General features: G+C 44.4%; 1 protein-coding gene across 2 annotated transcripts in view; it reads left to right on the top strand.

Moving 5' to 3' along the window:
- Positions 1 to 964: 964 nt before the first annotated feature.
- Positions 965 to 22,605, top strand: part of RPL7L1 (ribosomal protein L7 like 1) — a 92,839-nt gene continuing 71,198 nt past the window's right edge. The window contains exons 1-4 of one of the 2 annotated variants that reach the window (XM_033938523.1): positions 967 to 1,086; positions 4,262 to 4,370; positions 5,426 to 5,589; positions 18,187 to 18,324. In XM_033938523.1, coding sequence (XP_033794414.1) covers positions 1,073 to 1,086; positions 4,262 to 4,370; positions 5,426 to 5,589; positions 18,187 to 18,324 — 425 coding nt within the window. In that variant the 5' untranslated portion in view covers positions 967 to 1,072. Of the gene's footprint in view, positions 1,087 to 4,261; positions 4,371 to 5,425; positions 5,590 to 18,186; positions 18,325 to 22,605 lie in introns of both variants that reach the window. The other variant, XM_033938524.1, reaches the window with a different exon arrangement.

Below are 22,605 nucleotides of genomic sequence, written 5' to 3'. Positions count from 1 at the left end.
CAGAGAGAAGAGAGACAGTGGATGGAAGGAAGAGAGTAACAAGATGAGGAAAGCAGAAACCAGAGAAGACAAAGGTAGAACAAAAATTTTCTATTCATTTATTGCTTTAGAAGACATGTGTCACTGTTTCTGTGGTGTTGCATTGTATGCAGAGTCCAGCTTCTTGCTGGTTCAATTTAACCTTTGTCTATGTATTTCTATTTTATCCCCCCTTTTTCAAAACTGTGGAGCATTTTTTTAGCGCCAGCTGTGGTGGTAGCAAGCACTGATGCTCAGAATTATATGAGCGTCAGAGCTGTTACCATCGTGGCTAAAATCCACACTAGTTTTGTAAAAGGGGGAGGGGTTAGTTTGTGATGACATATTCCATACTAGGTGAAGGTGTTTTCTGTGTTCTGTGTGTTCGAAAGACATGGTTTTCTGTTAGGATTGACGATGTAGGATTGATCTGTACTAGTCTGGCTTGTTTAGTTTTACAATGGGATAAACCCATCAGGATGTTTGAAAATAAAACACCCAATTGGGCAGGAAAATTGAATTGAATCGAAAAATCGATTCAATAGGCTGAATTGAATCGAATCAAAATTTTTTTCCCTGAATAGGTCAGCACTTAGTCTCCATTACTCTAATCCCTTCCCCCCTGCTAGTGTCTGTCACTCTTCCCCTTTTTCTCACCTTATTGGTCTCCATTACTGTAATCCCCTCCCCCTTTGCAAGTGTCTGTCACTCTTCCCCTTCTTCTCACTTTATTGGTCTCCATTACTCTAAGCCCCTCCTCCTGCAAGCGTCTGTTAGCCCTCTTTCTTACGCCTCCGTCGTGTTTTTTTTTTTTTTTTTACGCATTCCGTCACGGAAATCCATAAACAGAGGCTTCCACCCTTTTTGGCTCAACGGGTCACCCCGTCTAAGCCTGAGCTTCTGATACTTTTCTGCGCTTGCGCGGTATTTCGCGCTCCCCATACTTCAATCAGTCTGCCTCGGTCCACGCCCTTAGAGCCGCGACAGCCGGAAGTGAAAGTGGCTCTACGTTGCCTATCCCGCGCAAGCGCAGTGCTTTGATGACGTAGGCAAGATGGAGGACTCTGAGTGAGTATGGCGGTTTGATTCAGCTGCGTGCTTTTTTTTCGGTAGTTGTTTCCGCTTCTCAAAGTCGGTCTTCTACTGCGAGCCGGAGGGAAGTGGGTGGAGCAGTTGTTAATGTAAAATGTTTGCAGCAGGACACAAAGCTAAAGGCCGAAGCTCTTTTGAAGCCGTTAGTTTGGAATGCGAAGGAGTTACTGGGATTGTAAGATCATTTCTGGAAGGGATATTTCAAAAGGAGAGCTGGGACAGGATCGGTCCTCACTGGCTGTTTTTTTCTTAAAGCGTAATTACATCCCTACTGGGTCAGACCAGTGGTCCTCCTAGCCCAGGCTCCTCTTTTTACAGTGGCCATCTACCAAAAATCCCAATAGTAGTGACATTCCATGCTACCAATCCCCATCTCTGTATCACACCAACCTTTCCTCCAGTAACATGTCCAAGCCTTTCTTAAACCTAGTTGTTGGTTACAGTAACCACATCCTCTGGCAGCTTAACTATTCTTTGAGTGAAAAAAAAAAAAAATCAAAGTATTCCCATGTAATTTTGTTGAGTAAGTCTTGGTATTTGTACTTTTTGAAAGGGTGAAAAATTGATTCACTTTTACTCATTCTACACATTTTAGGATTTTGTAGACCTCAGTTATATCTAACGTGACCATTTATTTTTTTCATCAAAAGGGGACATCTGTTAATTGTCAGTTCCGCCCTAGCCCCTCCTCAACCCTGCCCCAAATTTCTTCCATTCATTTTTCATGTACACATAATATCTTCATATTAATTCATAATGGTAACCTCAAAATTAAAAAAAAACTACAATGCACACTATACGCAGAGAAAATGTTAATTATCATTTGTGGGTTTTCAAAGATGTCAAGGCAAATGACTTTAAAAGCTGGCATTCTTTTCTTATCATGGGCAAAAACCTCACACCTGCAGTACAATGTAAAAAGATCTTAAAAGGGGAAAACCCTACTACTGTGCGCAGTATTTTTAATTCTTTTTATATATATATATATATATATATATTTAAATTTTGATAAGTATAAGAAATTTTATAAGTATATGAAATGTAAAGTTCCAAATGCAAAATCGCTGAAAAAGGAAGCAAAAAACTTAGCTCTGGCGCCAGAGGACGGAACTGGAAAGGATCCACCATTACAAACTTTTTCTTCTTTTTCCAACGGCAATCATAAGCCTCTCTCAGTACACAGCCAAATCCATGACAGAGCCAAAACCTCCAACAAGCACTCGTTTCACCAACACATTTGGTTTCTTCAGAAAAACTTCCAACAGCCATACAGATTCTCCTTAAGAAATTCTCCAAATAGCTTCCAGCAGTCAAACATTACATTAGTGACTTCTAGTCCGCCTTTACCTTGCAGTTCAAGGCGGATTACATAAGAATTGTTATGATCTTAATACATAAGATTATATAGGAACATTTTCTAATTTGCTAAGGAGTAGATTGGTAATGCCGGTGAAGTTTGGAACTTTGTTGGTAAAGTTATATTGGTTTTATGTGTTTTTTGAAGAGTAAGGTCTTTGTTTCTTTTTTGAAAGTTTTGTAGTCTGTGGTTGAAGTCAGCAGATAGGTGAGTTGTTGGTCCAGTTTTGCTGCTCTGGTGGCCAGAAGGTTGTCATATATTTTTTTCGTTTGACATTTTTGGTTGGCGGGTGTGCGAATATTATGTAGGTTCTCCTGTGTCTGATTGAGGTGGAATGAGTTAGTCGATTGTTCCAGTAGGAAGGGCTATTTCCATTTATAGCTTTGAATAGTAGGCAAAGGAATTTGAAGTGTATTCTGGCTTGTATTGGGTTAGGGTTATCAGTAGAATAGCTTGATATTTTTGTGGTGTAGTTTTCATCGTGATAGCGGTAGTGGGGGTATTGGAAGTGTTGGGGATTTTCTTTTTCTTTCCTGGTTTGTTGCTAGTCGGTGAAGGAGAGGTTGGTTTGTGGTGTTGGGGGTGTCTTCGTGATTATGGCTTCAAACGTGTTTGTTGGAGGTTTTGGCTCTGTCGTGGATTTGGCTGTGTACTGGAAGAGGCTTATGCTTGCCGTTGGAAAAAGAAGAAAAAGTTTGTACCGCTGGATCCTTTCCAGTTCCGTCCTCTGGCACCAGAGCTAAGTATTTTGCTTCCATAAAAATATATTATAAAAATTTAAATATATATATAAAAAAAGAATTAAAAATACTGCACACAGTAGTGGGGTTTTCCCCTTTTAAGATCTTTTTATTTTTGTGATGCGGGTGTGAGTTTTTTGCCCATGATAAGATAAGAATGCAAGCTGTGAATCAATGATTGCTGCATGCTAAAAACATTTTTGAGGCTTTTTCTCCATCTGTTTTTGAATTTCAATGTTGGATCTTAGAGAGGTGGCCCACTGCTGGTGAGTGACATTTTTGTAATTTTTGGGATTTAAATGTCTCTATCATATCTTCTCTCTCCCGCCTTTTCTCCAAAGTATACAGATTAAGATCTTTAAATCTGTCCCCATACGCCTTATTACAAAGACCACACACCATTTTAGTAGCCTTCCTCTGGACCGACTCCATCCTTTTTATATCTTTTTGAAGGTGCACAATATTCTAAATGAGGTCTCACCAGGGTCTTATACAGAAGCATCAATCCCTCCTTTTTCCTACTGGCAATACCTCTCCCTATGCAAACTAGCATCCTTCTAGCTTTCGTTGTCACCTGTTTGGGCACTTTAAGATCATCACATACAATCACACCCAAGTCCCACTCTTCTGTCGTGCACATAAGTTCTTCACCCCCTAAACTGTACCGTTCCCTTGGGTTTTTGAAGCCCAAACCCTAACCCTTGCATTTCTTAGCATTAAATTTTAGCTGCCAAATTTCAAACCATTTGTCAAGTTTCGCCAGGTCTTTCTTCATGTTATTCTCTATCCCTAGTGGGCTCACAATTGAAGGTTTTTTTTTGGGGGGGAGGGTAGGAGCTGGGGCATTGGAGGGTTAAATGACTTGTCTGGGGTCACAATGAGCTGTAGTGGTAATTGAACCCAGTTCCTCAGGATCTCAATCTGCTGCATGAACTATTAGGCTACTTCTCCACTTCACTTGTTGGAGATATGTTAAACCACAAAGGTTAATCTCAGTAATCCCCAGCAACTAAAAAGTGCAGCTTCTTCCTTTCAATGTGATGTTTATTTGCAGATCCAGAAGAAAGATTCTGTTGGTCCCTGAAAACCTGCTGAAGAAAAGAAAGGCTTATCAGGCCATCAAAGCTACTCAAGCAAGACAGGCGCTGCTGGAAAAGAGAAAGGTAGGGTATCTAGAAGATTTATTTTTATTTTGGCCTCTGAGACAGGGTTTACATAGCTGAGAATTTAGGGGCCCAATTACAAAACAGAAATCTTACTGTACTGAAAGAGAGTGTGTGTAGTGTGGTGAGAAGGCATTGCTGAGATTTTTCCCGCCTTTCTTCCAGAGTATACATATTAAGGTCCTATAAGACTATCCCCATGTGCTTTATGACAGAGACCACTTATCAATTTTGTAGCCGCCCTCTGGACCAATTCCATCCTATTTATATCTTTGAACGTGAGTTTACAGCATTGCACACAGTATTCTAAATAGGGCCTCACTAGAGAGTATTATCACTTCTTTTTTTGTACTAAGCGTTCCTCTTGATATGCATCTGAGTGTCTTTCTGGCTTTGATTGTCACCTTTTCGGCCTGTTGTGAAGAGAACCTTCCTTTTTAGGCAGTGGTATATTGGTCAGTTCAGTGCTGTATCACCTCATATACTGGTGATGACATCACTAAATTGTCAGTGTTCGCTGCCTCCATCTGCTCGATAGCTTTCGGCCTTGCAGGCAGGGCTGTGGAGTCGAAGTCGAGGAGTCGGAGTCGGAGGAAATTTCGGGTACCTGGAGTCGGAGTCAGAAGTACAAAAATCTGAGGAGTCGGAACATTTATCTACCGACTCCATTTTTGAACTTGGCATACCAATCACGAGCGATTCTTTCAGCTATAGCACCCACTATATACACAGCACAAATGTTGCGAGCAGCTTCTGCGGCCTTAGAACCTTGATTAAAAGCAAAAAGAAGGTGGTGTCGAAAATGCTCATTTCTCTCAACTTGACATTCCATTTTAACGATCTGAAAATTAACCAGTGCTGTGGAGTCGAGGAGTCGGAGGAAATTTCGGGTACCTGGAGTCGGAGTCTGAAGTACAAAAAACTGAGGAGTCGGAACATTTATCTACCAACTCCACAGCCCTGCTTGCAGGTGGTATAAGAAATTAAGTAAAAAGAAAAATATGTCATCTGTGAAGTTTCATATTTCCACATGTAAATTTCATCTCTTTCTTTAGCTACAGAAGGGGAAGCAAATCCATTTTAAGCGTCTTGAGACATTTGTACGCCACTCTCAAAAGAAACACCGCGATGAGGTGCGGCTACGTCGTCTTGAGAGGAAGCCTGGGGGTCTGCTTGTTCCTGAAGGACAGAAATTGGCCTATGCTGTCCGGATTGCAAAGTGAGGATATTTTTCAGTCATTGCTTTCTTTGTAATATCTCTTCTTTATTAATGAAATAATTCTATCAGTATGTGTTTTTCTGTTCTCCCATTTTCATCTGTTCTTGGCTGAACCTTTCTCGTAAGAGGTTGCAGTGTAAGAAGTTGGCAGTTTATATTAATTTTGTGAAGTTTCAAGTTATAGAGATGCTGCGAGTAATTGTGGGAATTTGAGGTCTTAAAACTATAGTGTTTACGTTAGTTGGTGGAGCGGTTGCAAGCTGATTATTTTATAATACTAGTCTTTAAGCCCTTTACATTAATGGGTGCTAGAATATATGTCTGTCTTTCTTTCTATCTGCCCCTGTCTTTCTTTCTGTCCTTTGTCTATCTGTCTCTCTCCCTGCCCCTATCCCATTTCCCTGTGCAGCAGCATTTCCCTCCCCCAACTTTCCTGTGCAGCAACAGCAGTGATATTTTGCTTTCCCTCCATATCCCTGTGCAGCAGCAGCATCATTTCCCCCTACCCCCCTTTCCATTCCCGTGGTCTGGCCAGCTCCCTGCCGCCGCCCCTTCCCTTGCCGCGATATAGCATGCAGGATTAGTTTTAGTTTCTGGCCTCCCTGCACTCCACCTCAATCGTAGGAAAAACGGCCCTACCGACCGAAGTTTATTTTTAAGTTTAAATGTGCCATGGCGGCCCCTCTCACGATCGCCGCCTGTGTTGGAAGCCTTCTCCGACATAGTTGCAGCTCATGAGAGGAGCCGCCGCAGCGGCTTTTAACTTAAAAGTAAACTTCGGCTGGTAGGGCCATTTTGGTGATGGAAGGCTGCGAAAACCACTGGGGCTACCGTTGCTGCTGCTGCCGCCGAGATAAGGGGAATTGGGGGAGCGGTACCGCTTACAAAGGCCGAGAAGAGTCCGTTGGAGGAAGGCGGGCCTCAGTGGAGAGAAGACGGCGAGGCCAGCAGCAGCACTGCGCAGCGCTTTGTGGGCGGGTGAGCAGGCAAGAGGGAGGAGGGTGAGAAGAAGATGCTGGCAGGTGCGCCTGTGCCCCCCCTCCGAATCAGCGGCAGCAGTGAGGCGGCACTCTGGCGGTGAGTGACTGCGAGGGGGGAGTTGTTCCGTGTTCTGGCCTGCCTCCGTGTTCGAAAATCGAATTCAGCACAGAGGCACACCTCACAGAGCCAGGAATCACAAAACTCTAAGGCCCGGATTCTGTATAGGACGGCCCAGGAGAGGCGTCCTATACAGAATCGGGCCTACACTAAACCCCGATTCTGTAACCAGCGTCCATATTATAGACGCCGGTTACAGAATCGGATTAGAGTAGACGCGGCTGTTACACTTATCGTGGCAAGGTATCTCCCTGCTGCAATAAGTATAGTGGCCACCTATCCGATTGCCGGCAGGAGGGTGCCCAAACTCTCCTGCCGGAAGATGCCCCCCCTTCACCATGCTAACAGCCCCCAAACCTCCCCTCCACCAAACTAACCTTTAATTATTGTCCAGACGGGTCATGCCCGTCCAGCCGGTAGGCCCGCCTCGTCCAAATGACCGGCAGGAGGGTGCCCAATCCCTCCTGCCAGAAGAAGCCCCCCCTTCACCGCGCTAACAGCCCCCAAACCTCCCCTCCACCAAACTAACCTTTAATTGTCCAGACGAATCATGCCCGTCCAGCCGGTAGGCCCGCCTCGTCGAAATGAGGCGGGCCCGCCCCTTCCTGGCCTATCCCGCGAAGCCTAAGATCTGATTGGCCCAGGCTCTAGAAGCCTGGACCAATCAGGCCTTAAGCATAGCGGGTCTGCCCATCCCCACTAAGCCTAAGGCCTGATTGGCCCAGGCTCTAGGTGCCAATTCTTATGAGCCTCTTTAATTTGAAAGGAAACTGCAATGAGAGGGCATAGGATGAAGTTAAGAGGTGATAGGCTCCGGAGAAATCTGAGGAAATACTTTTTTTACAGAAAAGGTGGTAGATACTGTCACAAGCCCGAGTCCATTGCCGGCCTTGTGCCAGGAAAGAGTCATAAAAATCACTCCCTGAAACTAGTCCGGGCTGACCATGTTATCCCTGATAGACAAGAGCAAGATCAGGAAGCACAGGCTGTGTTTAAACCTGAGGCAGAACACAGCCTGATGAATACTGGTAAGGGCTCTTTAAATCCTCCATTTTGTGTCAAGCTGGCTAAGCAGGGGAAAAGGAAAACACAGCTGAAGGAAGTTCAGCCCCGGAGTAGGGCTGGGCGTGGTACAACAGCTTGGCAGCATTTAGAGGGCTGGCTGACCAAGAGGAAGGGAGACAGAGGAGAAGCTCTCAGGTGGAAGGAGCCTCCAGGTCCCCCTGAGAGCAGGGACATTGAAATGCTGGACACAGAATCAGATGATACAATCCTGCTTAATCCTGAAGGAGAACCTATGGATTGCAACTCTTTACCAGAGGTGGGAATCTTGGAAGAAATGGAAATTAATTAATGTGGAATTGTTTTTTTTTCCCTAAGTTTTGTTGAATGATTCCATTTCTGTTGAACATAAGGATTTATCTGAAGTATGCTAACTAAGGGAATGTATGTTAGCCTAAGCTGTGTCTGCATGAGAAGTTTTTGTTTTTTTTTTTCTTATCAAGAGTGCTGCTCTAGGAGGCACTGTAGCAAGTTCCTTTTAGGAACTGGGAATATCCTGTGAGCTGAAGACAGGATTTATACAATGCCAATTTATTGAATAAGACTCTGAGAGAGTCAAGGACTATTATGAGACTCTGCTACACCTGGGACATTGATAAAGAACTTTGGCACCGATATCCAGACCAGGCTGGCTACTAGGATATTTTGTTTGTACTATTTTTTTTGCCAAAGATCTTTTTGGAGTATATTTTCTTTTGATGCATTTTCCTGAGAATTGTGAATTGAACAATAAATTTGATTTTCATTCCTTAACTTACCTGTGTGAGGCCATTCTGATTAAACTCATAGGTTAAGTTCTGCACAACAGGGACTTCCTCCATTTTGGGGAAGCACGCTGGGGAGAATTTTTGTGAGCGTAGGCCGGTTACTGCAAGCCATAAGGGCCGGCCACGCTACACGTGGTATCAGAGTGGGATACAGCACCCCCTGTTGTTGAAAAATTTTTTTTTTGGAAAAAAAAAAAAATAATAATTGTTTTTTTTTGGGACTTACTTTTGAATTTGTTGGAGCTGATTATTGAGAAGCTGTGGACTTATGCTGGTGGAGGCCTGGCAACAGGTTGCTGAGCCTAGGCAGGGTAGACAGGCCTTTAAGATAAAGGGAGGGCTACTCTACCACCAGGAGGTAGAGGGTATAGGAACCTCGGAAGAACAGTTGGTGGTTCCAAGAGGGTTTAGGAAGGTCGTTCTTCACACTGCTCATGACCATCCCTTAGCAGGGCATAAGGGGGCAGAGGCCTCATTGAAACAGGTTAGGCGTAGGTTTTTTTGGCCAGGGGTGCGGCAGGATGTACTGGACTATTGTACAGCTTGCCCTACATGCCAAAAATTGTCCTTAGGGAAACCTCTTCGAGCACCTCTAATTCCTATCCCTAGAGTAGCTGACCCCTGTAGTAGATTGGCTATGGATATCGTGGGACCCTTGGAAAAAACCCCACGGGGATACAGTTTTATTCTAGTGGTGATGGATGTAGCCACTAGATTCCCATGGGCCTTTCCTTTAAGGAAGACGTCATCTGCTGCCATTATGAAGGAACTCACAGGGTTATTCAGTATGATAGGGTTCCCTCGTGAGGTTCTCACAGACCAGGGCAGTAATTTCATGTCCAAGGAAATGCAGGACTATTGGCGAGGGTTTGGAATTAGGCCCATTCGGACGTCAGCATATCACCCTCAGGCTAATGGACTGGTCGAACGCTTCAACCAGACCTTAAAACAAATGTTAAAGAAAGGCTTAGATGGGAACATGAAAGATTGGGATTTATGGGTGCCCTTTGTACTTCTAGCTTGCAGGGAGAAGGTTCAAGACTCACTAGGAGTGAGCCCATTCGAAATGTTATTTGGGAGGAATCCTAGGGGCATTTTGGATGTATTAAAGGAAGGGTGTAGTCCCTCAGAGGATGCCGACACCAACTTAATATCCTACATGACACAATTGAAGCACCGGCTAACGCAGGTGGCGCAAATTGGCAAGAATAATCTAGAATGGAGCCAGAGGAGGCAAAAGATTTATTATGATCGGAAGTCCCGGGAGAGACATCTGCAAGTAGGAGATAGGGTGCTAATTTTGGTGCCTACTGACCCACATAAATTCTTAGCACAGTGGAAGGGTCCGGCCACTGTGGTAAAAAGATTGAATGAGGTGGACTATCAGGTTAGAGATGAGAAGGGACGGGAGCAAACTTACCACATCAACCTGCTCAAGCCCTGGAAGGACAGGGAAACTTTAGCACTGATAGCACAACGAATCCAAGAGGAAGATTTTGGGCCCCAGGTGGCAGACCTTGCTCAGGAAGAAGGGGTCAATGTAGGTACAGAACTCTCTGACGCCCAGGTGCAACAGGTAGGGACATTGATTAAGACCTTCGAAGACGTGTTCTCTGCTACCCCTGGGCGCACTGAGGTGGTGGCACATGAGATCATTACTACACCGGGTAGGATAGTGCGGGTCAAACCGTATAGGTTGTCGGAAGAAAAAAAGAAGCTAGTACAAAATCTAGTGGACGAGATGTTAACCTTAGGAGTCATTGAGCCCTCACTTAGCCCATGGTGCAGTCCGATTGTAATTGTACCCAAGGCAGATGGGTCCCCTAGATTTTGTATAGACTTCCGTCAACTTAATGAGGTCTCACAATTCGACGCTTTCCCCATGCCACGGGTGGATGAGTTATTGGACTGTTTGGGACAGGCCCAATACTTATCCACACTTGACTTAACGAAAGGGTACTGGCAGATACCCTTAATGCCAGATGCTAGGCCCAAGACAGCCTTTAGTACTCCTGCTGGCCTATTCCAATTTAGGCGCATGCCTTTTGGACTTCATGGCGCTGCTGCAACATGTCAAAGGCTAGTCAACGAGGTGCTGCGGGACCACCATCCCTACGCGGAGGCATACCTCGATGATATTGTCATCCACTCGAGTAATTGGACTCAGCACTTGGAACATGTTGCGGCAGTCCTGAGGTCATTAAGAAAGGCTGGCCTAACGGTCAATCCCAAGAAATGTTTTCTGGGACAGAGGGAGGTAAGATACTTGGGCTATGTGGTAGGCCGGGGTCAGGTGAAACCACTAGTGGACAAAGTCCAGTGTATTAAGTCCTACCCCTTACCTGTCACGAAGAAGCAGCTAAGAGGATTCTTGGGGCTTATAGGCTATTATAGAAGGTTTATTCCCCAGTTTGCTACCAGAGCGGCTCCACTCACGAACATGTTAAAGAAAGATAAATCAGATACCTTATACTGGGAAGCGCTAGGACAGGAGGCCTTGGAAGATATGAAAGGATGTCTCTGTTCAGAGCCAGTTCTAAGGGCTGTTGATTTCTCTAAACCCATGATCTTACAGACTGATGCTTCCACGAGCGGATTGGGGGCTATTCTCAGCCAGGAGGTGCAGGGAGTAGAACACCCAATCCTATATCTCAGTCGTAAGCTTCATGACAATGAAAGAAAGTACGCCACAGTGGAGCTAGAATGCCTAGCCGCAAAGTGGGCTATGCAGACCCTAGTTCACTACCTAGAGGGCCAGGAATTCACATTGGTGACAGACCATGCAGCTCTCAAGTGGTTAAACACAATGAGAAACAACAATGCTAGGCTGACCCGGTGGTACCTTGCCCTCCAAACATTTAGATTCAATGTAGTACACAGGCCAGGTCATTTAAGCACTAATGTGGACAGGCTTTCCCGTTTGCAGGAGAACCCGGAGGAAGTTAGACCATGCCCGGGTGGTCATGGTTTAAGGGGGAGGGTATGTCACAAGCCCGAGTCCATTGCCGGCCTTGTGCCAGGAAAGAGTCATAAAAATCACTCCCTGAAACTAGTCCGGGCTGACCATGTTATCCCTGATAGACAAGAGCAAGATCAGGAAGCACAGGCTGTGTTTAAACCTGAGGCAGAACACAGCCTGATGAATACTGGTAAGGGCTCTTTAAATCCTCCATTTTGTGTCAAGCTGGCTAAGCAGGGGAAAAGGAAAACACAGCTGAAGGAAGTTCAGCCCCGGAGTAGGGCTGGGCGTGGTACAACAGCTTGGCAGCATTTAGAGGGCTGGCTGACCAAGAGGAAGGGAGACAGAGGAGAAGCTCTCAGGTGGAAGGAGCCTCCAGGTCCCCCTGAGAGCAGGGACATTGAAATGCTGGACACAGAATCAGATGATACAATCCTGCTTAATCCTGAAGGAGAACCTATGGATTGCAACTCTTTACCAGAGGTGGGAATCTTGGAAGAAATGGAAATTAATTAATGTGGAATTGTTTTTTTTTCCCTAAGTTTTGTTGAATGATTCCATTTCTGTTGAACATAAGGATTTATCTGAAGTATGCTAACTAAGGGAATGTATGTTAGCCTAAGCTGTGTCTGCATGAGAAGTTTTTGTTTTTTTTTTTGCTTATCAAGAGTGCTGCTCTAGGAGGCACTGTAGCAAGTTCCTTTTAGGAACTGGGAATATCCTGTGAGCTGAAGACAGGATTTATACAATGCCAATTTATTGAATAAGACTCTGAGAGAGTCAAGGACTATTATGAGACTCTGCTACACCTGGGACATTGATAAAGAACTTTGGCACCGATATCCAGACCAGGCTGGCTACTAGGATATTTTGTTTGTACTATTTTTTTTTGCCAAAGATCTTTTTGGAGTATATTTTCTTTTGATGCATTTTCCTGAGAATTGTGAATTGAACAATAAATTTGATTTTCATTCCTTAACTTACCTGTGTGAGGCCATTCTGATTAAACTCATAGGTTAAGTTCTGCACAACAGGGACTTCCTCCATTTTGGGGAAGCACGCTGGGGAGAATTTTTGTGAGCGTAGGCCGGTTACTGCAAGCCATAAGGGCCGGCCACGCTACAATACATGGAACAGTCTCCCAGATGAGGTGGTGGAAACAGAGACTGTGTTTGAATTCAAGAGAGCCTGGGATAGGCACGTGGGATCTCTCGGAGAGAGAAAGAGATAATGGTTACAGCAGATGGGCAGACTAGATGGGCCATTTGGCATTTATCTGCCGTCATGTTTCTTTGTAAAATCTGTTTTATTCTTTTGGGATCTTGCCAGGTCCTTGTGAGCTGCATTGGCTACTTTAGACAACAGGATACTGGGTTTGATGTATGCTTTAAGAACATAAGAAGTTGCCTCCGCTGAGGCAGACCAGAGGTCCATCTCACCCAGCGGTCCGCTTCCGCGGCGGCCCTTCAGGCCTATTGCCTGAACAGTGATCCCTGACTATTTCTATAACTTACCTCTTACTCCTATCCCTATAACCTGCCTCTACTCCTATCTGTACCCCTCAATCCCTTTGTCCTCTAGGAACCTATCCAAACCTTCTTTGAAGCCCTGTAACGTGTTTCTGTCTATCACAGCCTCCGGAAGTGCGTTCCATGTATCCACCACCCTCTGGGTGAAAAAGAACTCCCTGGCGTTTGTCCTAAACCTGTCCCCTTTCAATTTCTCCGAGTGCCCCCTTGTACTTGTGGTTCCCCATAATTTGAAAAATCTGTCCTTGTCTACTTTTTCTATGCCCTTCAGGATCTTGAAGGTTTCTATCATGTCACCTCTAAGTCTCCGCTTCTCCAGGGAGAACAGCCCCAGCTCCTTCAGTCTGTCAGTATACGAGAGGTTTTCCATTCCCTTAATTAGCTTAGTTGCTCTTCTCTGGATTCTCTCAAGCACTGCCATGTCCCTCCTGAGGTACGGCGACCAGTACTGGACGCAGTATTCCAGATGTGGGCGCACCATTGCACGATACAGTGGCAGGATGACTTCCTTCGTCCTGGTCGTGATACCCTTTTTTATGATACCCAACATTTTGTTTGTTTTCCTTGAGGCTGTGGCGCACTGGGCCGACGATTTCAATGTTGTGTCTACCATCACTCCCAGGTCTCTGTCTAAGTTACTCACCCCTAGCGGTGATCCCCCCATTTTGTAAGTGAACATCGGGTTCTTTTTCCCCACATGCATGACCTTGCATTTCCCTATGTTGAAGCTCATTTGCCACTTTTTGGCCCACTCCTCCAGTGTCGTCAGATCCTTTTGGAGATCTTCGCAGTCTTCCTTGGTTTTAACCCTGCTATATAGTTTGGTGTCATCCGCAAATTTAATGAGCTCACATTTTGTTCCCGCCTCCAGGTCGTTGATAAATATATTGAACAGGAGCGGTCCCAGCACCGACCCCTGCGGAACTCCGCTCGTGACCCGTTGCCAGTCTGAGTAATGGCCCTTTACCCCAACCCTCTGTTTCCTGTCTGCTAGCCAGTTTTTGATCCATTGGTGAACCTCCCCTTGCACCCCATGGTTCCATAGCTTCTTAAGCAGTCTTAAGAACATAAGAACATAAGCAAATGCCTCTGCTGGGTCAGACCTGAGGTCCATCATGCCCAGCAGTCCGCTCACGCGGCGGCCCAACAGGTCTCGGACCTATGCAGAAATCCTCTATTTATACCCTTCTATCCTCTTTTCTAGCAGGAAACTGTCCAATCCTTTCTTAAATCCCAGTACCGTACTCTGCCCTATTACATTCTCTGGAAGCGCATTCCAGGTGTCCACCACACGTTGGGTAAAGAAGAACTTCCTAGCATTTGTTTTGAATCTGTCCCCTTTCAACTTTTTCAGATGCCCTCTTGTTCTTTTATTATTTGATAGTTTAAAGAACCAGGTTTCCTTCTCTACTCTCTCTATGCCCTTCATGATCTTATAAGTCTATATCATATCCCCTCTAAGTCTCCTCTTCTCCAGGGAAAAGAGACCCAGTTTCTCCAATCTCAGCGTATGGAAGGTTTTCCATCCCTTTTATCAGACGTGTCGCTCTCCTCTGAACCCTCTCGAGTATTGCCATATCCTTCTTAAGGTACGGCGACCAATATTGGACGCAGTATTCCAGATGCGGGCGCACCATCGCCCGATACAACGGCAGGATAACTTCTTTCGTCCTGGTTGTGATACCCTTCTTGATAATACCTAGCATTCTATTTGCTTTCTTAGCGGCCGCTGCGCACTGTGCCGTCGGCTTCATTGTCATGTCCACCATTACCCCTAGGTCCCTTTCCTGGGTACTCTCATTCAATAATATCCCTCCCATCGTATAGTTGTACCTCAGGTTTCTGCTTCCCACATGCAGTACTTTACATTTCTCAACGTTGAACTTCATCTGCCATCTCGCCGCCCATTCCCCTAGTTTGTTCAGGTCCCTTTGCAATTCTTCAGTCTTCTTTAGTCCGAGCTCCACTGAATAGTTTGGTGTCGTCTGCAAATTTTATTATCTCACACGTCATCCCTATTTCTAGATCATTTATGAATATATTAAATAGTAGTGGCCCGAGCACCATGCCCTGCGGAACACCACTTGTGATCCTCTTCCAGTCCGAGTAGTGGCCCTTCACCCCTACCCTCTGTTTTCTACCTGCCAACCAGTTTCTGATCCATCTATGTACATCTCCGTCCACCCCATGGTTCTTCAGTTTCCGGAGTAGACGCTCATGAGGCACCTTGTGAAAGGCTTTTTGGAAATCTAGTTATACGATGTCTATGGGGTCTCCTTTGTCCATCCGTTTGTTGATTCCTTCGAAGAAGTGCAATAAGTTAGTTAAGCACGATCTCCCCCTGCAGAAACCATGTTGGCTTGGTGTCAGAAGTTCGTTTCTTTCCAAATGTTCATCGATGTTTTCTTTTATCAGCGCTTCCGCCATTTTTCCCGTGAGGTACCTTGTTGAAGGCTTTTTGGAAGTCAAGGTAAATGATGTCTATGGAATCCCCTTTATCCACCTGGCTGTTTACCCCCTCAAAGAAGTACAATAAGTTTGTGAGGCATGACCTACCCTTGCAGAAGCCATGCTGACTTGACTTTAACAGCCCATTGTTTTCGACGTGCTCACAGATGCTGTCCTTAATCAGCGCTTCCATCATCTTTCCCGGGACCGAGGTCAAGCTCACCGGCCTGTAGTTCCCTGGGTCACCCCTTGAACCCTTCTTGAAGATGGGCATGACATTAGCTATTTTCCAGTCCTCCGGAACTTCTCCAGTTTTTAAGGATAGGTTGTATATTTGTTGAAGTGGCTCTGCTATTTTGTTCCTTAGTTCCTTGAGTACCCTTGGATGAATGCCATCCAGACCTGGCGATTTGTCACTCTTTAGCCTGTCTATCTGCCTGAGGACATCCTCTTGGCTTACCTCTAATTGGACCAGCTTATCATTCTGGTCTCCATTTGCGATCTCTTCGGGTTCCGGAATGTTGGTTGTGTCTTCCCTCGTGAAGACTGACGTGAAGAACTCATTTAACTTGTCAGCTATCTCCTTTTCCTCTTTTACTACTCCCTTTTTGTCTCCATCATCCAAGGGTCCCACCTCCTCACTCGCTGGTTGTTTCCCCTTAACGTACCTGAAGAATGATTTGAAGTTTGTTGCTTCCCCCGCCAGTCTCTCTTCATATTCTCTTTTTGCTTTCCTAACCACTCGGTGACACTCCCTCTGGTGTTCTTTGTGCTCTTTTTGGTTGTCCTTTGTTTGGTCCTTTTTCCATCTTTTGAATGATGCTTTCTTGTCACTTATCGCCTTTATTACTGCATTTGTTATCCACGCTGGGTTTTTTGTTCTATTTTTTTTGCACCCTTTCCTGAACTTGGGGACACACAAGTTCTGTGCTTCGTGCACCGTGCCCTTGAGTAGGGTCCAGGCTTTTTCTATGGACTCCATCTTCCTTACGTTTCCGTTGAGTTTCTTTCTTACCATTTTCCTCATGGCATCATAATTTCCTTTTTTGAAGTTGAGTGCCGTCGTTGTGGTTCTTTTCACCTTTGATGTTCCAATTTCTAGCCTGCAATGGATTGTGTTATGATCGCTGTTTCCCAGTGGGGCTAGTACCGCCACCTCTTTTGCGGGTCCCCCTAGTCCATTGAAGATTAGGTCAAGAGTGGCATCTCCCCGTGTTGGTTCCGTGACCAGCTGCTCCATGAAACAGTCCCTCGTGGCCTCTAGGAATTTAGTCTCCCTCGTGCAGTTTGAGTGCCCGATACTCCAGTCTATCCCAGGGTAGTTGAAGTCCCCCATCACCACCACACTTCCACTATTAGTCTGTCCCAGTATGGCACCTCTAATGTCCTTGTAAATTCCATAGTGTAATTGTGCTCTAGTAAAACAATATTTCCTGTGGTGTGTTTATTTGTTAATTTTATTTTGTATGTTTTTTGTTACCTGCATGGAATTGTTGGATTTGTGGGCTATAAATTTATAAATAAATGTGCTCCTTATTAGTGTCATGGAGAGTCTCCAAGTCTTAGTAATAATAATAACAACTTTATTTCTGTATCCTGCAATACCATAACAGTTCTAAGCAGTTCACAATAAAGAGATAACTGAGAAACAGCGAAGTTACAAACAGTGTAAAAATTCAATACAAATTTATCAAAAAGATAGTACTCTCTGAAACAAGGGTTCCATTTCTACTTATTGCAGCCCACTTGTGATTTTGTAGACAGCTATCATATCCTTTCTCACTCATCATCTTCTCCAAGCTGATTAGACTTTCTTCACAGAGGAGCCGTTCCATCCCCTTTTTAACATTTTTGTTGCCCTTCTTTGAGCACAGTATTCAAAATATGTTGTTCCATTGAGTGACAGAGGCAGAAAATTTCAACTGATTATCAGCAATAAGCACAGGATGCTTTTCCTTGATCATGACGCCAGCATTGTACATGTGAGCGGTGGTTCTATAAAGATAGGTGTCGATTGGGCTCATCAATTACAGAAAGCTAGACCCAGTGATTGGCAGTCATGCATGTGAGTGCTAGACACTATTCTGTAATGCAGGCACCAGCATTGCGTAGCAGGTAAGTACAGGTCATAGGTGTGCCTAGACTGAAGCACTTCAATGCTTACTCTAGTTTCCCTATTGACATCTTGATGCTAAGCACATGATTTTGCCGTGCCTAAATCTCAACATCAATTTTTAAAACTATCACCATGTTCTCCCCTCCCCCCCATATACGTATAGCACTATTTCCCTGAAAATACAAACACATCAGCATAGTAAGGTCCTGCTACAGCTTTGAATATTTTGTATCTTCTGCAAATGTGGACATCTCACTGAGTGCTCTTGGTCAGAATTTTCACATGTGAAGAAAGCAAGACACTTTTAAACAAATTACCAAAATTTTCTTTCCTTCATTTTTCCTGACAATATTTTTATAATTTAGAAAAGAATTAGAAGTATGTTTTTCTCTAGGCGCAAAGTACATCTGTTTTAGTTCTGACTTTGTTCTCAAAGCCCCTCACCCATTTTACATTAGTGGGGTTTGTGTCCAGTATATTGTTGTTCTAAGAAAATTATTTTATTTCCCAGTTTTCCTGTTTCTTGGAAGGGGAAGAAGTTGTTTATCTTGAGAAATCTACATCTTTAATATTATGTGGTGGATCCTATATCTTCTGTTTGTTGTGATTTTCCCTCAGGATTAAGGGGGTGAGCCCCAAGGTGCGGAGAGTGATTGAGTCACTGCGTTTACAAAAGATATTCACTGGCGTATTTGTGAAGCTGAGTCAAACGTCATTAAAGATGCTGCAGACAGTGGAACCTTATGTGGCCTGGGGGTGAGTCTGTTTCTGTGCTGCCGGGGTATCGGGATTGTGGAAAAGGAGGGGTCGTGTTCTTTAGTTGCTTTCCAGAATGCATAACGGTAGAAAAGGTCAAGTGTGTTCTGCTGTTGAAAAGTCACAGTCCTGTTTGTTGGGATTTTACTGTGTAACCCGGGGTATATGTATTTTCCTTTTTTGATTGATTGAGTTTTTGTATTTGTTATTAAAGGCTGTTAAATTTGGCTTATAATTGAGTTTTTTTAGGATTTGTCAGTATGTGCATGCTGACTTTAGGTGGAATTATTCTCTGAAGGGATATAAATAAAGCTATTATTATTATTACTATAAATTATGTGGAATCTTAAAACATGAATACTTTTTTAATGTTAGAAATGGGGTTTGTGTATTTTGATACATTTCTAATATCTTTGATTTATCCCACGGTGTGAATATCCCACACTGCTCCTTATGACCCTGGTCAAGTCACTTAATCCCCATTGCCCCAGATACATTAAATAGATTGTGAGCCCGCTATGGCAGACAGGGAAAAATGCTTGAGTACCTGAATAATTTGTAATCCGCATAGAATTGTAGGATATGCGGAATATAAATTATTATTATTAAGAAAAAAAATTTATGGGCTGCAACCATCAGAGCATGGGGAAAGGTGGCATTTCTCTTTTGGGAATGAGAACTTGTATACTGCCTTTTTGTGGCTTTGGCATTTCAAAGCTGACATTCAAAGCGATGGACACAGGAGGATTAAGTGATTTGCCTAGGGTCACAAGGAGCAGTGCTGGGTGCAGAGGCAGCAGCTCTACAAGTGAGCTACACCCTCCTCTTTTTTGCCTACAACCTATAGTGTTCTTGTACAATCCCTCTGAAGGCTGAACTCATGGGATCTTGTATCCTCTTTAGCCTCAGCTGCAGGGTTAATAAAACTTGTTAGCTCACTCCACACTCACAAACACAAAGGGACTGGTCGGGGAACTGACGAGAGGGGGCTGTTTTAGATTTGGTCCTTAGTGGAATGCAAGACATAGTACTGGAATTAACTGTGTTGGGTACGCTGGGAAACAGTGATTGAATTTGAGCTGATATTGGGAGTAACGTCGCAAAATAAATCTACTGTAGGGGCATTTAATTTTCAAAAGGGCGACTATGATAAAATGAGGAAAATGGTTAAAAAGAAGTTAAAAGGATCAGTTGCAAAGGTTAGGATGATATTTAAAAATGCCATTGTGGAAACCCAGACCAGATGTATTCCACGTATCAGTAAAGATGGAAAGAAGAGGAAACGAGAGCCGGCTGGTTAAAAGGCGAAGTGAAAGAAGCTGTTAGAGCCAAAAAAACATCCTTTAAAGAATGGAAAAAAGATCCAAATGAAGAAAATAAGAAGAAACACAAGCACTGTCAAGTTAGATGCAAAGCATTGATAAAGACAGCTAAGAAAGAAAATGAAAAGAAACTTGCAAAAGAGGCAAAAACTCATAGCAGTTTTTTTAGGTACATCAGAAGCAGAAAACCTGTGAGGGAATCTGTAGGACCATTGGATGGGATGATCAAGGAGCGAAAGGGGCACTCAGGGAGGATAAGACCATAATGGAAAGACTGAATAAATTCTTTGCTTCGGACTTTATGGAAGAAGATGTAAGAGATCTACCTGAATCGGAAATAGTTTTCAAGGGTGATGATGCAGAGGACCTGAAAGAAATCTCAGAAACATGGTGGACTGATGAAAATGTCTGGGACATGGTGCTGCCGGGATACAAACTATACCGCAGAGACAAAATGGTTCAAATAGGAGGAGGCATTGCCATATATGTCAAAGAGGGAATTGAATCTTCTGGAGAAAACATGCCACAACACAGTGGCGTACCTATCATATGTATAACCAACACTTTCAATTGGAGACTAATGTGGTCATAAGATGTTATAGTGAGAAAATTTTGCAGAGGCAATGTGGAGCAAGTAACAGCTCTAGATACGCTCTAAAAGAAGGAAAAAGCCTCAGAAAAGGCCCTCCCACCGCCACTAAGGTGGAAATAAAGGTGGTAAAGCGGTAACCTCACAGGCAAAACCTTCGTTTCAAAATGAGCATTTGAGCAAAAACTATGCTTCACATATGCAAAACACTTGATAGAGGATAAAACCACATATCTTAAGCTGATCGGCACACCGACGGAGGCCAGCGTTTCACCGACAGGCTACATCAGGGTGTGACCCGACCAATCAGTCTACAAAACAAAGAAGAAAACAAAAGGAACTTTAGCAGTTTCACATAAAGTTTAAACTTCTTGCTATAACAATACAAAAATGTACCTTATAAAGAGCGAAAACGGACGCCTCAAAAAAGTCCAGAAAATGGCTTCCATGGGGCGGCTCCGGGGTTCTGAGTTTTAAATCTTCCCGGTGGAAAACGTCACAACCGGAAGTGAATCAAAAAATGACGTAAAGGCTGAGATGGAGAATCTGACAGGATCAGCCAGCAAAAAAGTGTGTGTAAAAATGGATGTGGAGATTTCTTACTGATAAGAAAAAAGAAAACAGAACGTGAGGAAAAAGAAAAATATGTAGAGAAAAATATATGCATGCGTTTTTTATTTTATTTAAACAAAACCTGTTGAGGTTTCTGTTTGTATTTAATATTTTTGAGATTTTTAAGATTTTTATTTCTTTTGAGATTTTTATTACTTTTTTCTTCTTTCTTATTCTTTTTCTTTCTTGTGCTCTTGATCAGTAGTGATGTGTTTTATGTCTTTGTCCACTTTTGCAAGGACATAATGGAAAAAAGACTACCTGGTGAAAAGCACTCCATTGCTTTTTTCTTTTTCTTTCTTTTGTTCTTTATCAGTTGTCATTATCCAATTTTACAAGGATGTGGTAAAAAAGAACTAACTAGTAAAAAGCACTCCATTCAAGTCTCTGATTTAGCCCAAAAGGCTCTTCGCTGTTGAGTAAATGGATCCAAAATTGCTCAGCACGTACTAGTTGAATTTGGCGGTTATTTGTTCCTTCTCCAATATGATCAATGGCAAAGCAACGCAAATCCTCGAATGTGTGGTTATACTCAAGACAATGTACAACAAGGGGAGCTTGCAACTTGTTGTTATGTAGGCAACTCTTGTGTTCAGTAATTCGCCTCCTGAAGGTCCGTGTAGATTTTCAAACACGGGCAAAAAATAACATATACCACGAACATGGTGGAGCATGAGGTCAAATGTTTAAGCCTGTAAATCTTCCCTGTGCCTGGATGTACAAAATTATTGGATCATATTGGAGAAGGAACAAATAACCGCCAAATTCAACTAGTACGTGCTGAGCAATTTTGGATCCATTTACTCAACAGCGAAGAGCCTTTTGGGCTAAATCAGAGACTTGAATGGAGTGCTTTTTACTACCTGGGGGCGCGGCCTGAGGCACATGGGCCCAACCCGACCATGTGCCTCAGGCCGCGCCCCCAGGTGGGACCTAAGGCTCCAGGGCCTATTCTGATTGGCCCACGCGCCTTAGGCCCCACCAGTAGGCGGAGCTTTGGGACGGATGGGCCAATCCGGCCTCATTCCGTCGTTGGCTGCCTGCCGGACAGGCGGGTTTGGCTCCCGTCTGTCCGGCCAACTACCAAAGGTACGGGGAAGGGGGGGTGGGGGTGTCGTGGGGGTCGGCCAGGGGGGTCGTGGGTCGGCTGGGGGGGCGGTCGGAGGTTCTTGGGGGGGGGGCGGTCGTTGGAGGGAGGGGGGTTTGCGTCAAGGGCAGGAGGGCCTGGGATCCCTCCTGCCCGTAATGTAGTGCGGGGTGGGGGTAGGGGGTCGCCGTGGCCAGGAGGGTTTGGGCTCCCTCCTGGCCCGATATTGTCGGGGAGTTGGGGAGTCGGCCGGGCAAGAGGGCTTGGGCTCCCTCTTGCTCCGATCGTGGATGCGGGTGCGGGTGGGAGTGCGTGCGAGCGGTCGTTCGGGGTGGGGGTGCGAGCGGTCCTGCTGGGGGGGGTGAATCGGGCGTCGGGCGGGGAACTATGTAAAAAAATTTTTGTATACCGCGCTCACGCGTATAACGCGCGAGAGGTATGCGCGGTAGGTAAAAACGCGTATAACGCGCGCGTTATATGTGTGAAAATACGGTATATTGCCTGTCTTGCATTCTTGTTTGATTTCCTCCATCATTTCTGAGTCAGTTTCCTCTGCCTGTCCTGGGGGACGATAGTAAAGGCCAATTTTCGTATCTGCGCCATATTGACCAGGAATCTTGATCCAGAGTGACTCAAGCTTCTCTTTCATTTCTGTTGTAACCATTTCAACA

Source organism: Geotrypetes seraphini, chromosome 3 (assembly GCF_902459505.1).
Source record: "Geotrypetes seraphini chromosome 3, aGeoSer1.1, whole genome shotgun sequence".
NCBI classification, from domain to species: domain Eukaryota; kingdom Metazoa; phylum Chordata; class Amphibia; order Gymnophiona; family Dermophiidae; genus Geotrypetes; species Geotrypetes seraphini.
Note: the sequence above shows the minus strand (reverse complement) of the source record. Positions and strands in the feature narration are given on the sequence as shown.